Consider the following 17,282-nt stretch of genomic DNA (forward strand, 5'->3'; position numbering starts at 1 on the left):
ATAAAAATGAACAAACCAAAACAACCTCTTTAACAAAAAAGAAAAATCTGCATAGATGTTTAAACATGAATTCGTAATATGTACCCCCAAAAGATAATCTTACCTGTTAGGCTGCCTTGGAATATATATAAGGCATCACAGGCAGCAGGAGGTGTAGGTACCAGTCCTTGAAAAAGTCCATGGAGTGCTGCAACCAACCAGCAGGCAAGAACACCCACTCAGAAAAAATCTATGAGTTTTTTTTTTTCATCTGATCATCTTATTGCTAGTTTTAAGACTACCCAATATTATTAATTCACAGATCCCTTCTGTTACCCATTTCTAGTTTGTACTTAACAAGCTTTTACATTTGCTTTTTCTATCCTGCTTTCACTTATAAATTAAAAGATATTCGAGTTCTCCCTCTCTATCCTTCACTCTCACACAGTTCAACAAATAGCTTGTAATTTTACTGTCATTTTATAATTTTCCCTAGCAAACTAGTAAAACTGCCACATTATAGGTAATTATGTAGTTGATTTCATTTGCCCAAAATGATTAGCCTCACCTCTCCTGTTTGAGGCAATCAAACCTTCCTTCATCAAGCCAACAAATATGATCAGGATTTAATTTTGTCATGGATCCACATACTTTTTTTTTTTTTTGGACATGCCGCACAGCATGTGGGATCTTAGTTCCCCAACCAAGGATCGAAACCGCACCCTTTGCATTGGAAGCTTGGAGTCTTAACCACTGGACCACTGGGGAAGTCCCCACATGCATTTTTTTTTTTTTTTTTTTTTTGCAGTATGTGGGCCTCTCACTGTTGTGGCCTCTCCCACTGCGGAGCACAGGCTCCAGACGTGCAGGCTCAGCGGCCATGGCTCACGGGCCCAGCCGCTCCATGGCATGTGGGATCTTCCCGGACCAGGGCACGAACCCGTGTCCCCTGCATCGGCAGGCGGACTCTCAACCACTGCTCCACCAGGGAAGCCCCCCACATGCATTGTAAAAGGAAAGAAAATTATATAGATAACAGTGATTTAGTTTTTAAAAATATGTCTAATAAGAGGTTTCTTTATTATTTATTACTAACAAGAGCCATGTCTTCTCAGAACGTTTTAAAATATTTACTGCATGTAGCACTCCCTATTCCCATGAAGTTTACATGCATTTTCATTTAATCACTAGCACTTGAGAGCAACCATAACAGAAGTAAAAACTTAAGGTCAAACAAATTAATATTAAAATTTATAATCTGAGTTGTGAGCCAATATTTGCTCAAATAAGACTTTTCTCAAAAGAGGAATGGTTCCTTCCAAGAGACTGCCTTTTTTATAATACAAAATACTTAACAGTTGTCATAATACCACCACTATTCTGCTCAAGCTCCAGTAGTTGTCAGTTTAATGTCAGATGGTAGTATGCAATTTCCATTGAGACTGAATTAGTGTAGGTTGATGAAATGAAGCACCAGGCTACATTAACTTACTTAATAATCAGGTATTTTACTGAGACTGTTAGCAGTAGCATATGTTAAGATCCATATCAGGACAGCTTGCTTTTTTCAGTTGTTTGTATTAAAACCAACTGCACTGTCAACAGTATTTATTAAGTATTCAGAGATCCAAAATTGATATTAATTAATAATAATAAGAGGGACTTCCCTGGTGGTCCAGTGGTTAAGAATCCACCTTCCAATGCAGGGGACGCGTGTTCGATCCCTGGTTGGGGAACTAAGATCCCACATGCTGCGGGGCAACTAAGCCAATGTGCTGCAACTAATGAGCCCGCACACCACAACTACTGAGCCTGTGCACTCTAGAGCCTGTGCCACAACTAGAGAGCCCACGTGCCGCCGCTAGAGAGAAGCCCGTGTGCTGCAACGAAAGATTCCGCATGCTGCAACTAAGACCTGACGCAGTCAAATAAATAAATAATAAATATTTTTAAAAATAATAATAAGAGATAACATTTATTTAACATTTATTGAACGCCAGGTACTCAGAGCCAGCCAACAACCCCCTAAGGTAAGAACTATTACTATTACAGATTTGGGAAATTATGGCCCAGAGAGTGAAGTCACTTTAAGGTCACACAACTAGTAAATGGGGAGAGCTGAAATCTCAAGCAAGTTTGGCTCCAAAAGTAATACAGACAATAACAACGAGGACAAATACATGCAAGGAGAACCCAACTCACTAACAGATACACAGATTACAGCAAACTACATATTCCCATTGTTATAAGCATTATATAACTGACTCCCCAGGAACAGTAAAATTACAAGCTATTTGTTGAACTGTGTGAGAGTGAAAGGTAGAGAGGGAGAACTCGAATATCTTTAATTTATAAGTGAAAGCTGGATAGAAAAAGCAAATGTAAAAGCTTGTTAAGTAACAAACTAAAAATGGGTAGCAGAAGGGACCTGTGAATTAATAATATCGGGTAGTCTTAAAACTAGCAATAAGATGATCACATAAAAAAAACTCAGATTTTTCTGAGTGGATTCAAAGTGATATAGAAAGATGAAAAGTGCATAGTTCCAGGGACTTCCCTGGTGGTCCAGTGGATAAGACTCCATGCTCCCAATGGAGGGGGCCTGGGTTTGATCCCTGTTTGGGGAACTAGATCCCACATGCATGCCACAACTAAGAAGTCAGCATGCTGCAACTAAAAGATCCCGCATGCCGCAACGAAGATCCCGAGTGCCGCAACTACGACCAGGATCAGCCAAAATAAATAAATAAATAAATAAATAAACATTAAAAAATAAAAATAAAAAAATCACATAGTTCCAGGTTTGTTAACAGTTCCAGAGGGTAAGCTGAAGCTTCACTTGATATGATCAGTAATGGAAGCTAGCAGAGAATTTAAGAGGGTGGTAACAGATGCAGTAAAAAAATGGCAGAAGAGAAAATGACCTTGGCTGCAAGCAAATAAGATTATTATAAACTCAAGGAATTCACACCTATTGATGAAGTAAGACTGAAAGTAAATAGGAATTCAACGAGAACAGGAACAACAGTCCGCTCTGTCACAAAGAAGTCTACTATGAAGTAAAAATGTAAGCCTAAGACAGACTGAAAGTATGAAGACATCATTTATCTTAGCCAAACCAATCAACACTTAAGTTCCATGAGGTGGGGAATTTGTAGCACTCACTCACTTTGTTGTGGAATTAACGAACGACGAAGATGTCTGCTTTGGTAACCTGGCTCAAACCCTTCTTCAAAATTTTGCTTAAAAAGGGTAGCCGGGAAAGGGGAGAGCTGCTACTATTGAGAATAGAAAGTCTGAGAGTAAAATGGCAGAAATGATTTAAAGACCAACAAAAATAAATATCTGGCTAGAGTTAGTTTTGAGACTGAAGAGTCAGAGAAGACCTGTTGTGGCAGTACTTTAAAATTTAAATTCCCTTTACAGACTCCAAAATTAGAACAGAAGTGGGAATGCAAATCTATGAACATTTGCTCCCAAATAACAATTCTTTTTTAAAAATGATCTATGTATGAGCTTTAGCATAATTCAAAAACTATGACTCCAGGATTTTTGAAAGCTGGGTCCATCATGGATGTTTAAAAGAACTAATATTTCTAAAACGGCAGTTCAGTAATCACACTAGCACGGAAAGTGACGTAATTCCAACACCCGCCCCGCGCCCCCCCGCCCCGGCCCTTTTTGGTCAGTAGGTAGAAACAGTACCATGGCTGAGTAAAGTATAAAAGCTAACCCTACCAAAAGGGAAAGAATATTAAGTTAGCAGCCTTGAGTCAAAATAGCAGCAGTATTCAGGAGAAGGGTGGAGTTTAATCACACTCCAGTGTTAAATGACTAACGTGGGTTGGCCTGAAGCTGGTTATGAGTCCCCAGGGTAAAAATGACATATTCACATTACAGTTTGATGTCTGTGCTAGAAAAATGTTCAGACCAAGAATGAAACATTGCACAATTCTGGGAAACATCACTCACTCTGTGGTCTGTTGTGGATGGCATCGCCGACCACTACATAGTAACAGCCAGCCCACCCTAACCACGCTGGTTCTAACAGCTTACGATGCTTGATTAAGACCCTCCGGGTTTATGTGATAAACAGATCATCCCTTCCTTGTTACCACTTTCTTAACTTTAAAACGGTCTAAAATGCCAAAGAATATTCTCTCTTAATTAAACAAATATTTATTTTGTTGAAATAAAACATAACTGCTGTATTTTTCACGTGATCCTGCCATGAATTAATTTTCTTCTTTATTAACTGAGTAGAATGAGCTCACGGCAACAGTGTCAAACAACACCTAATGACTAACGAAATGCCACTCTGAAGCCCCTAAAATGTGATCACCACCACAAAGACCCTAAGGCTTCACCGCATTCCTGACTCAAGAACAAAAGTCTAAAATACAAGGTGGAAGAGGTGAGCAATCCGTGGCATTTATAGAGCGACTCTGTGATGGATTCCAACATGTAAACAAAACACACATTCATACTCATCCCCTAAATGTTAAAATGAGATTTAGCACAGCCAGGGAACATAGTAAGCTGCTCAATCTCTTACTATATATAAGCATTTCCCAAAAAATTTTCCAAGGAATATTAAAAACGTTCCATGGTCAGTAAGTCTGAAATGCCACAACTATTCATTTGGGAGCATCACCATGCATATTAGCCTATTAGGGCTCTGAGAGGTCATGTAGTAAAGAAACTGGTTTTGTTAACCCAGTTTTTCCCATACCTACTTGATCACGAAACCTGTTTTTTTGTTTTGTTTTGTGAAATATCAGTGATATGAAGAGTTTGGGAAATGCCACTCAAAGATTACCATGTGTACATGTATTAATTGTTTGTTAACAATTAAAATATAACATCCAAAATTAAATAAGATTTGCTTGATGCTTGCAGAGTACTAAAGGAAACTGCAGTGCCTTAGGTTCAACAAATGTTGGTTGATAGCTTTACTTCCCAAAACGACAAGCAAAATACCATTAACTGTATATTCAGTAATGCTAAAAATAAAGCACAAAAAGCCTGTTCTATACTAGTGTCACTTAGCACATAATTCTCATAAAGTGAATAAAAACATCAATATTTGGGCTGATAGCATTTTAAGTGCTCAGTAAGAACATATAGTGTAATTATTGATCAGAAAACATCTAAATGTCTATGACTTTAGGAGCTCACAACCTTAATAATCTCTCCTCGTGTTACTGACTACATTGAGATAACCTACTAATACCCAAACAGTGGCACCTACTGAGGATTATTACAATACTTACCACATTACAAAAAGAATCCAGACCAATGCTACGTACATACTTAGTACATTCTGGATTAGACCAAGTAAAATTTAACAACAAGCTGAACAGCATTCTATAAAACAAAAACAAAAAGTCAGTTAGGCTAATTCTGTCTGTTTTTCTAAGCTATGGACTCACAGTGAGAAAGAAGATTGTCTTGGAACTTGATGACTGAATCATATCTGAAATCTTTAAAGTTTATCTACACTTACCTCAAAAGAAGTTCTTTGGGTAACTTTTTGTTAATAAGGCCTTCATCATTATTTGAGAAAACCTACAGGAAAAAAAAAGGGGGATATTATTAAAACGTTCCTCAATCAAAAAAAAAAAAGGGGGCTTCCCTGGTGGCGCAGTGGTTGAGAGTCTGCCTGCTGATGCAGGGGACACAGGTTCGTGCCCTGGTCCAGGAGGATCCCACATGCCGCGGAGTGGCTGGGCCCGTCAGCCATGGCCACTGAGCCTGCACGTCTGGAGCCTGTGCTCCCCAACGGGAGAGGCCACAACAGTGAGAGGCCTACGTACCGCAAAAAAAAAGAAAAAAAAAAAAAAAGATACACGTTTTGTAGATCAAAACAGCCCCAATCACTGTCCTACAATTATGATGATACTAATTTCATGAAATCACCATTCTTCGACATTGATGGATATAAAAATAGCTTATACCCTATTACCATTTAATAAAAACAGCAAACATTTAGAGAAGAGTTAACACACAACCATATCTACACTACATTATATTACAGATTTTAGCCAAGGCGTTTATTAGCAAGGAAAATAAATAAAAGGCATGTTGACTGGAAAGGAAGAAATAAAACAACTTCTATTTACAGATGACATAATCTTGTATATTGAAAATTCTCAAAAAGAGACAAAAAAAACCTATTAGAACTAATAAAGGAATTCAGCCAGGTTGCAAGATACAATATACAAATATACAATATATTCATATAAAAATAAATTGTATTACCATACATTACCAATGAACAACCTGAAAATGAAATTAAGAAAACAATCTCATTTGTAACAGCAAAAAAAAAAAAAAAATACTTAGGGGACTTCCCTGGTGGTGCAGTGGTTAGGAATCCACCTGCCAATACAGGGGACAATGAGTTCAATCCCTGGTCCTGAAAGATCCCACATGCTGTGGAGCAACTAAGCCCGTGAGCCACATCTACTGAACCTGTGCTCTAGAGCCTGAGAGCTGCAACTACTGTCCCCACACGCCACAACTACTGAAGCCCGCGCACCCTAGAGCCTGCACGCTGCAACTACTGAGACCACGCGTCACAACTACTGAAGCCTGTGTGCTCTAGGGCCCGTATGCAGCAACTACTGAGCCCGTGTGCCACAACTACCAAAGCCTGTGCGCCTAGAGCCTGTGCTTCACAACAAGAGAAGCCACTGCAATGAGAAGCTTGCACACCACAACTAGTGAAAGCCTGCGTGCAGCAACGAAGACCCAACACAGCCAAAAAAAAAAAAAACTTAGGAATACATTTAACTAAAGAAGTGCCTGACATTATATATTGAAAACTTACGCTAAACACTGTTGTGAGAAATTAAAGAAGGCTTGAATAAACTGAAACACATCCCATGTTCATGAATTGGAAGATTTAATAGCGTTAAGTTAGCAATGTTCCTCAGCTTTGTACTTATTCTGCTTGGGGTTTGCCAACTACGACCAGTCTGTTATTAGGCCCATCAAATGAATATTTAATGTCTGATTCATACTTTCACTTCTAGCATTCCCAGTTCGGTCTTTTTATAGTCTTCCATCTTCCTGCTAAAATTTTCTAACTGTTCATCCATTCCAACTGTTCAACATCTGGACCATCACTGACTTTCTCTTAGCTCTTCTCCTGACCATGGGTCACATTTCTTTGTTTCTATGTCTCATAATTTGTTATTTCACACCAAATACTGTGCATAAAAAAATAATTAATTTACAAGGATCAATGAAACTAAGAGATGTTTCTCTGAAAAGAAAAAATTGACAGAGAAAGGGAGGAGAGACTGGCCAAGATAGCAGAGTAGAAAGACACTGAGCTCACCTCCTCTCACGAGCACACCAAAATCACAACTATTTGCAGAACAACCATCAATGAAAAAGACCAGGATCTACCAGAAAAAGATCTTCTACAATTAAAGGAGGAACCACAACAAGATGGGTAGGAGAGGCAGACTCTCAATATAATCATGTTCCATACAACGGTGTGGGCAACCCACAAACTGGAGAATCATTATATTGCAGAGGTTCTCCCACAGGAGTGAGAGTACTAAGCCCTACATCGGGCTCTGCAGCCCAGGAGTCAAGCACCAAGAAGACAAGCCCCCAGAGCATTTGGCTTTGAAGGTCAGCAGAGCTTAACTTTGGGAGGCTCAAAGGACTGGGGGAAACAGAGACCTGGCTCTTAAAAGGTGCACACAAAATCTGACATATTCTAGAACCCAGGGCAAAAGCAGTAATTTGATAGGAGCCTGGGCCAGACCTAACTACTGATCTAGGAGAGTCCCCTTGGAGGGAGGTGGGGGGGAGCTGTGGCTCACCCTCGGGACACAGACACTGGCAGCAGCCATTTTTGGGAGCTCCTTCTACTGCGTGGACAATGGTGCTGCCACGCATCACTGTGGAACCCTCCCTCTAGCTCATTAGCACCAAGACCTGGCCCATCCAACGGCCTGTAGGCACCAGTGCTGGGATGCCTCAGGCAAAGGAACTAATTAGATGGGGACACAACCCCACCTATCAGCAGACAGGCTGCCCAAAACTTCCTGAGCCCACAGCTGCCTCTGAACATGGCCCTGCCCACCAGAGCGCTAGGACCCAGCTCCACCCACCAATGTGCAGGCACCAGCCCTGCCCTCACAGAAGGCTGCTCTAGCCATTGGACAAGTCTCACCCACGAGGGGGCAGCCACCAGACGTAAGAAAGCCACAATCCCACAGCCTGCAGACCCAGCCTGCCCACAGCAGGCCAGACCCTACCCTGGGACCAGCTGGGCCCCAAACCTTCCCACTAGCAGGCGAAAACAAGCTTCCCAACACCCTGGACCCCATACTCAACTGTGTCAGGAAACGCCCCCCCCCACACACACCAGTTATCTGACACCAGCTCTGTGATCCCTGGGCACTACAGCCAGACTCCAGGACCCAACTGTGACTGCTAGTAGTCCTGCGTTAATACCAAGACCTGGCTTCACCCATCAGTAGGTGGGCATCAGCCCCAAAGTTTTATGGACCCTGATTCTACCCACCAGTGAGCCAGGACTAGCCCCAGGGCCCCCTGGGGTACAGCAGTCAGCTGCCTCATGACTAGGCTCCACCAACCAGTAGCCAACAGCCTCCCAAAGCACGGCCAGAGCATGGCCTGGGAACCAACCAGAGTAGCGGCCAACCAAGCCTACCAGACTATCCACATAGTCAGCCTGCCACAACAGAAGGAACCATGCAGCCCTCATAGGGGGAACTGCTAGAACATATAGCTTGGCCATGATAGGGGAGTGCACTGCTAGGGTGCATAGCACATCTCCTACAGAAGAATACTTCTCCGAGGTCAGGAAATGTAATTAACCCACCAGATACATAAAAATACAAACAGCGGGGCTTCCCTGATGGCGCAGTGGTTGAGAGTCTGCCTGCCAATGCAGGGGACATGGGTTCGTGCCCTGGTCCGGGAAGATCCCACATGCTGCGGAGCGGCTGGGCCCATGAGCCATGGCCGCTGAGCCTGTGCGTCCGGAGCCTGTGCTCCGCAACAGGAGAGGCCACAACAGTGAGAGGCCCACGTACAGCAAAAAAAAAAAAAAAAAAAAAATACAAACAGCAACTTAGGCAAAATGAGGTGACAGAAGAACATGTTCTAAATGAAGGAACAAGATAAAACCCTAGAATAAGAACTTAGTGAAGTGGAGACATGCAATCTACCCAAAAAAGAGTCCAGGGTAATGATCATAAAGATGATCAAAGAACTCAGGACAACATGGATGCACAGAGTAAGAAGTTAAAAGTTTTTAACAAAGAGAAAACATTAAAAAAAAGAGAAAGATGAAGAACACAATAACTGAAATGAAAAATATACTAGAAGGAATCTACAGTAGACTAAATGATACAGAAAAATGGATCAGCAAGCTGAGAGATGGAGTAGTAGAAATCACTGCCACTAAACAGAAAAAAGGAAAAAGAATAAACAGAAATGAGGACAGTTTAAGAGCCCTTTGGGACAATATCAAGTGTACAAATATTCACATTATAGGGGTCCCAGAAGGAGAAGAGAGATAAAAAGGAGCTGAGAACATATTTGAAGAAATAACAGGTGAAAACTTCCCTAACCTGGAAAAGGAAACAGTCATCCAAGTCCAGGAAGGGCAGAGAGTTCCATACAGGATTAACCCAAAGAGTAACACATCAAGACACATTGTAATTAAAATGACAAAAAATTAAAGATAAAGAGAGAATCTTAAAAGCAGCAAGGGAAAAGCAACAAATAACATCCAAGGGAACTCCCATAAGCCTATCAGCTGATTTTTCAGCAGAAACCCTGCAGGCCAGAAGGGAGTGGCATGATATATTTTAAATGATGAAAGAGAAGAACCTGCAACCTACAACCAAGAAATACTCTATCCAGAAAGCCTTTCTTTCAGATTTGATAGAAAAATCAAAAGCTTTACAAACAAGCAAAAGCTAAAAGAGTTCAGCACCATCAAATCAGCTTTACAACAAATATTAAAGGAACTTCTCCAGGTGAAAAAAGAAAAGGCCACAATGAGAAACATGAAAATTATGAAATGAAAAAGCTCATCCGTAAAGGCAAACACACAGTAAAGGTAGGGAATCATCCACACATAAAGTGAGTAGGAAGGTTAAAAGACGAAGGTAGTAAAATCACTATCAAAATCATTTAAGCAGTTAAGGGATACAAAAAGCAATTAGATAAAAGATACGATATAAAAACAGTAATTGTGAGGGGAGAAGAGTACAAAGACAGGGTTATTAAAACACAGTTGAAAGTAAGAGATCGGCAACTTAATCACATATATATAGATTGCTATATAAAAATCTCATGGTAACCACAAACCAAAAATCAAAAATAGATATACACAAAAAAAGAAAAAGGAATCCAAATATAACACTAAAAATAGTCAAATCACAAGAACAAAAGAAGAAGAAAAAGACAAAACAAAACAAACCCCAAACAATTAAAAAAATGGCAACAAGAACATACATATCAATAATTACCTTAACTGTAAACAGGCTATATGTTCCAATCAAAAGACACAGCGTGGCTCAATGGATACAAAAACAAGACCCATATATATGCTGCCTACAAGAGACTCACTTCAGATCTAAAGACACAAAATACTGAAAGTGAGGGGATGGAAAAGGTATTCCATGCAAATGGAAATCAAAAAAAAAGCCAGAATAGCAATACTTTTATCAGATAAAACATACTTTAAAATAAAGATTGTTACAAAGAAGCACACTACATAATGATCAAGAGATCAATCCAAGAAGAAGACAGAACAATTGTAAATATATATGCACCCAACACAGGAGCACCTCAATATATAAGGCAAATATTAATAGACATAAAAGAAATCAACAGTAACATAATAGTAGAGGAATTTAACACCTCACTTACATAGATGAACAGATCATCTAGACAGAAAATCAGTAAGGAAACACTGGCCTGAAATGACACATTAGATGAGATGGACTTAACTGATACATAAAGAGCATTGCAGCCAGAAGCAGCAGAATAAACATTCTTTTCAAGTGCACATGGAACATTCTCCAGGATAGATCACATGTTAGGCTTCAAAACAAGCCTCAGTAAATTTAAGAAAACTGAAATAATATCAAGTATCTTTTCCAACCACAACGCTATGAGACTAAAAATCAACTACAAGGGGAAAAAAATGCAATGAACACAAACACATGGAGGCTAAACAATATGCTACTAAACCACCAATGGATCATTAAAGAAATCAAAGAGGAAATCAAAAATACCTAGAGACAAATGAAAATAAAAACACGATGATCCAAAACCACTGGGATGCCACAAAAACAGTTCTAAGAGGGAAGTTTACAGCAATACAAGTTTACCTCAGGAAACAAGAAAAATCTCAAACAACCTAAACTTACATCTAAAGGAACTAGAGAAAGAACAAACAAAACCCAAAGTTAGTAGAAGGAAAGAAATCATAAAGATGAGAGCAGAAATAAATGAAATAGAGACTAAAAAAATAGAAAAGATCAATGAAACTCAAAGTTGGTTCTTTGCAAAGATAAACAAAATTGATAAACCTTTAGCCAAATTTATCAAGAAAACCCAATAAAATCAGAGATGAAAAAGAAGTGACACCACAGAAATAAAAGGATCATAAGACAACAGTGATCAAACAACTATATGCCAATAAAATGGACAGCTTAGAAGAAATGGACAAATTCTTAGAAATGTACAATCTCCCAAGATTGAACCAGGAAGAAATAGAAAATATGAACAGACCAATTACCAATAATGAAATTGAATCAGTAATTTAAAAACTCCCAACAAAGAAAAGTCCAGGATCAGATGGCTTCACAGGTGAATTCTACTAAACATTCAGAGAAGAGTTAAACACCTACCCTACTCAAACTATTCTCCCTCCCCAAAAAAAGAAACTGCAGAGGAAGGAACACTTCCAAATTCATTCTGTGAGGCCAGCATCACCCTGATACCAAAACCAAGGATATCACAAAAAAAGAAAATTACAGGCCAATATCACTGATGAACAAGATACAAAAATCCTCAACACAATATTAGCAAACTGATTCCCACAATACATTAAAAGAATCATACTCCATAATCAAGTGGGATTTATCCCAGGGATGCAAGAATTTTTCAATATCTGCAAAATCAATGTGATACACCACATTAACAGATTGAAGAATAAAAACCATATGATTATTTCAACAGATGCAGAAAAAGCCTTTGACAATATTTGACATCAATTTATGATAAAAACTCTCTAGAAAGTGGGCCTAGAGGAAACATACATCAACATACTAAAGGCCATATGTGACAAACCCACAGCTAATATCATACTCAATGGTGAGAAGCTGAAAGCATTTAGGTGGGTTAATTACATGCCCACTCTCACCACTTTTATTCAACAGAGTACTGGAAGTCCTAGCCACAGCAATCAGACAAGAAAAAGAAATAAATCCAAATTTGGAAAGGAAGAAGTAAAACTGTCACTATTTGCATGATACTAAGTGTAGAAAATCCTAAAGATGCCACCAGAAACTACTACAGCTTATTAATGAATCTGGTAAAGTTGCAGGATACAAAATTGATATACAGAAATCTGTTGCATTTCTATGCATTGACAATGAACTGTAAGATATGGAAACAGGGACTTCCCTGGTGGCGCAGTGGATAGGAATCCACCTGTCAGTGCACAGGACACGGGTTCAATCCCTGGTCCAGGAAGATCCCACATGCCGCGGAGCAACTAAGCCCATGCGCCACAACTACTGAGTCTGCGTGCTGCAACTACTGAAGTCCACATACCTAGAGCCTGTGCTCCACAACAAGAGAAGCCACTGCAACAAGAAACCCATGCACCGCAACAAAGAGTAGCCCCCACTCGCCACAACTAGAGAAAGCCCACGTGCAGCAACAAAGACCCAACACAGCCAAAAATAAATAAAATTAAATCTTAAAAAAAAAAAGATAAGGAAACAATCCCATTTACCATCTCATCAAAAAGAATAAAATAACTACAAATAAACCTACCTAAGGAGGTAAAATACCTGTATTCGGAAAACTGTAAGACATTAAAAGACTATAACACTATAAGGTGAAGAAATCGAAGATGACACAAACAGATGAAAAGATATACCTTGTATTCTTGTATTGGAAAAATTAATATTGTTAAAGTGACCATACTACGCAAGGCAATCTATAGATTCAATGCAATCCCTATCAAAATATACCCAGGGCACTTTTCATAGAACTAGAACAAATAATCTCAAAATTTGTATGGAAACACAAAAGACCTCGAATAACTAAAACCATCTTGGGAAAGAAGAACAGAGCTGGAGGAATCATGCTCCCTGACTTCAGAGTATACTACAAAGCTAGAGTAATCAAAAAGTATGGTACTAGGGCTTCCCTGGTGGCGCAGTCATTGAGAGTCCACCTGCCAATGCAGGGGACACAGGTTCGTGCCCCAGTCCGGGAAGATCCCGCATGCCGCCGAGCGGCTAGGCCCGTAAGCCACGGCTGCTGAGCCTGCGCGTCCAGAGCCTGTGCTCCGCAACGGGAGAGGCCACAACAGTGAGAGGCTCGCGTACCGCAAAAAAAAAAAAAAAAAACTATGGTACTAGTAGAAAAACAGACACACAGATCAATGGAACAGAACAGACAGCCCAGAAGTAAACCCACACACTTATAGTTAATTAACTTATGACAAAGGAAGAAAGAATATACAATGGAGAAAAGACAGTCTCTTCAATAAATGGTGCTGGGAAAACTGGACAGCCACATGCAAGAGAATGAAACTGGATCCCTGTCTTATACCATACACAAAAATTAACTTAGAATGGATGACAGGCTTTCAATGTAAGATCTGAAAACATAACACTCCTAGAAAAAAACAGGCTGTAAGCTCCTTGACATAAGTTATGGAGATGATTTTTTGGACTTGACACCAAAAGAAAAGGCAACAAAAGCAAAAATAAACAAGTTGGACTACATCAAACTAAAAAGCTTCTGCTCAGCAAAGCAAACCATCAACAAAATGAAAATATAACCTACTGAATGATTTTGCAAATCATGTATTTGATAAGAAGTTAATATCCAACAAGAAATCCAATTAAAAGATGGGGAAAGGATCTAACTAGGTATCTTTCCAAAGACATACAGATGGCCAACAAGTACATCAATTGGTGCTCAACATCACTAATCATCAGGGAAATACAAATCAAAACCACAATGAGATACCACCTCACACCTGTCAGAATGGCTATTACCAAAAAGACAACAAATAACAAGTGTTGGTGAGAATGTGGAAAAAAGGGAACCCTTATGCACTATTGGTAGGAATGTAAATTGATGCAGCCACTGTGGAAAACAGTATGGAGGTTCCTCAACAAATTAAAAAACAGAACTACCATACGATCCAGGAATTCCACTTCAGGGTATTTTTCTGAAGAAAACAAAAACATTGTTTCAAAAGATATAGGCACTCCTATGTTCACTGAAGCATTATGTACAATAGCCAAGATATGGAAACAACTGAAATGTCTATCGATAAATGAATGGATAAAGAAAATATGGTAGATATATACAATGGAATATTATTCAACCATAAAAAAGAAGGAAATTTTTCACACTTGCAACAACGTGGATGGACTTTGAGGGCATTATGCTAAGTGAAATAAGTCACACAATGAAAGACAAACACTTTGAAAGAAAAAAGACAAATGATCTTATATGTGTAATCATAAAAAAAAAAAATGAGCTCATATATATACAGATTTATGGTTCCAGAGGTGGGGAATGGGAGGGTGGGCAAAATGGGTGAAGGGGGTCAAAAGGTACAAACTTCCAGTTATAACATGAATAAGTCATGGGGATGTAATATACAGCATGGTAACTATAGTTGTTACTACTGTATGGCATATTTGAAAGTGCTAGAAGAGTAAATCTTAAAAATTCTCCTCACAAGAAAAAAAATTCTCTAACTATGTATGGTGACAGATGTTAACTAGACTTATTGTGGTGATCATTTACAATATATACAAATATCAAATCATTCTGTTGTACAGCTTAAACTAATATGTTATATGTCAATTACACCTGAATTTTTTTAAAGTAATTTACCTCCATAAAGGGCAGTTCCTCCTTCAATTAGGTTGCTGGGGGGCGGGGGGGGGGGCGGGTATTGAATCCTTTTAATCTCTAGTTGACCTGGGTTTCAGATTTGTTGTAGCATTAGTCAGATTCAGTTCAAGTATGGTTTAAAATTTTTTTAGGGTGACATCAGAACCTCACCTTCAGGAGAAGTTGGGATCTGAGCACTAGTAAAACTTCACAGATCTCTTTGAGCTGTACAACCAGGCTGCTAGTGAGAACTCTGTTTTACATTCTGGCTGCCAGCTGGGGAGTACTTTGCTCTGCAGAGGCACCCTCTACTGTCCGTTCCTTAAGGAGCTCTCTCTCTGCCCTGTTACTCTAACTCCACCGTCTGAAAGCCTTTTGCCTTGTCCTGATTGAAAACCTGGATAGCCACAGAGGGACATTTCTCAGCTCTCCCGCGGGCCCCATCCATTGTGGCCCTGCCTTACACTTGGCGAAAGCCCCTAGAGCCTCAGAGAGGTTTCTGCTGACTCTCCTGCCCCGCCCCAAGCCTTCAGAAGGCTCCGCCCACCTCAAGGATGTTCTCAGCTCTCTTCCCTTGGCCCCAGCCTCCAGCACAGGTCTACATCCACGTACTCAGTGAAGGCCCATGGGAAAGAGAGGGAGGTGCAGCCTAGCTCTGTGGCTGGGGCTCCTCAGGGTTCCAAATGTCACTCCAGCCACCATGCAGTAAAAGTTTGGCTGATTTCTCCAAGCTGTCTATAGCAGAGTCTTCTTCCTCCTGCTGTCCCCACCATGGATGAAAGTTACCTATGTGTCTCCTTTTTTCTGGGAAGGGCAAATTACATCCTGGATTTTAATTCATTTAGATTTCTTTGTGTCCTCAGCTCTCTAGAGGGTTTTTAAAGACCTGAGATTTTCTAGCTTCTCTATCTTTTCCCACTGTTAGGGTAGAAACAGCAATGTCTAATTTTTGCAACTTTCCAAGTCCTAACAGAAAGTGGAAGTCTTTATTATCCATTAGGATAGAAGAAAAACAGACTTGGAGCAGATAAATGACTTGCCCAAGGTTTAGCACTAAAAACAAACAAACAACAACCAAAAAAAAAAACCCCAGAAAAACTACGGTATAAACTTGTATCTCCTGACTCCAAGTCTAGGGTTCTTTGTACTGCACAACAGGTAGTAAGGGCTTTTTGACTCTGGGGAAGGCATTTAACCTCTCAGTATTTCTAATTTGTAAAATGAAAGGACTGTACTAGAGAAACTCAAAAGTCTCTTCCAAATCTAATTATTTCAATATTCAATTAAGTTTGTGTTTTTAAAATATCCCACTGTTTCTGAAAACATAATTGTGTGTCTTTAGATGCCTTTCGATTTTAGATGTCTAATAAGGATCACAAATTTATCAAGTCCAAAACCAACTCCTTTCTTCATCCCTACGCTAAATTTACTCCTCCCACAGTCTTCATCTCAGCAAATGACAACCTGTTCCTATTGCTCAGGCTCAAATCACTGAACCATCCTTGACTTCCTTTTCTATTCCACAGCCAATCCTATGGATGACTGCACCAATAATGTCCTCTCTGGTCTCCTCTGTTCTTGTCCTTTCTCCCCTCCCTCCTACCCCACATGTATTTTCCACATAGCAGACAGAATGGTCCTTTTATAAAATATAAGTCATATTCTGTCATTCTTCTTAAACTTTACCAATCATTTCCCCTTCCCTCAAAGGGAAAGGCAAACTCCTTTACATGGTTTATAAGTCCTAGGCAATCTGGTCTCACCGACTACCTTGGTCTTCCCTCTTGCCATGTCTTACTCCACTCCAGCCTCACTGTTTTCCTTGCTGTTTCTCCAACACACCAGGCAGTGCCCCAGGACCTTTACACTTGTGTCCTTTCCTGAAATGGTCTTTCTCTAGGCATTCCCATGACATATCCTCTGCTCAGATGTCACCTTATCAGAGAGGCCTTCCCTTCCACCTACATAAAAAGCAAGTCCTCCCACTTCTCATCCACTCACCCATCCTGCAAAACTTCCTTTCTCTTACTCAGCTTTCTTTTTCTCCAAAGCACTCTTCACCACCTTACCTGTATGTTTATTATCTGTCTTCCCACTGCTAGAACGTAAACTCCATGAGGGCAGAGGCTTCCCTGTTTCAT

The 17,282-nt window shown here is 39.9% G+C and overlaps 1 protein-coding gene across 1 annotated transcript in view; it reads right to left on the reverse strand.

Moving 5' to 3' along the window:
- Window positions 1-17,282, reverse strand: part of FBXL2 (F-box and leucine rich repeat protein 2) — a 90,891-nt gene that overhangs the window by 67,502 nt on the left and 6,107 nt on the right. The window contains 4 exon segments of the mRNA XM_081247306.1: window positions 104-126; window positions 131-187; window positions 5,253-5,346; window positions 5,486-5,547. Of these exon segments, the coding sequence (XP_081103432.1) occupies window positions 104-126; window positions 131-187; window positions 5,253-5,346; window positions 5,486-5,547 (236 nt within the window).

This window comes from Mesoplodon bidens, assembly GCF_964165515.1.
Source record: "Mesoplodon bidens genome assembly, chromosome: 10".
NCBI lineage: Eukaryota > Metazoa > Chordata > Mammalia > Artiodactyla > Ziphiidae > Mesoplodon > Mesoplodon bidens.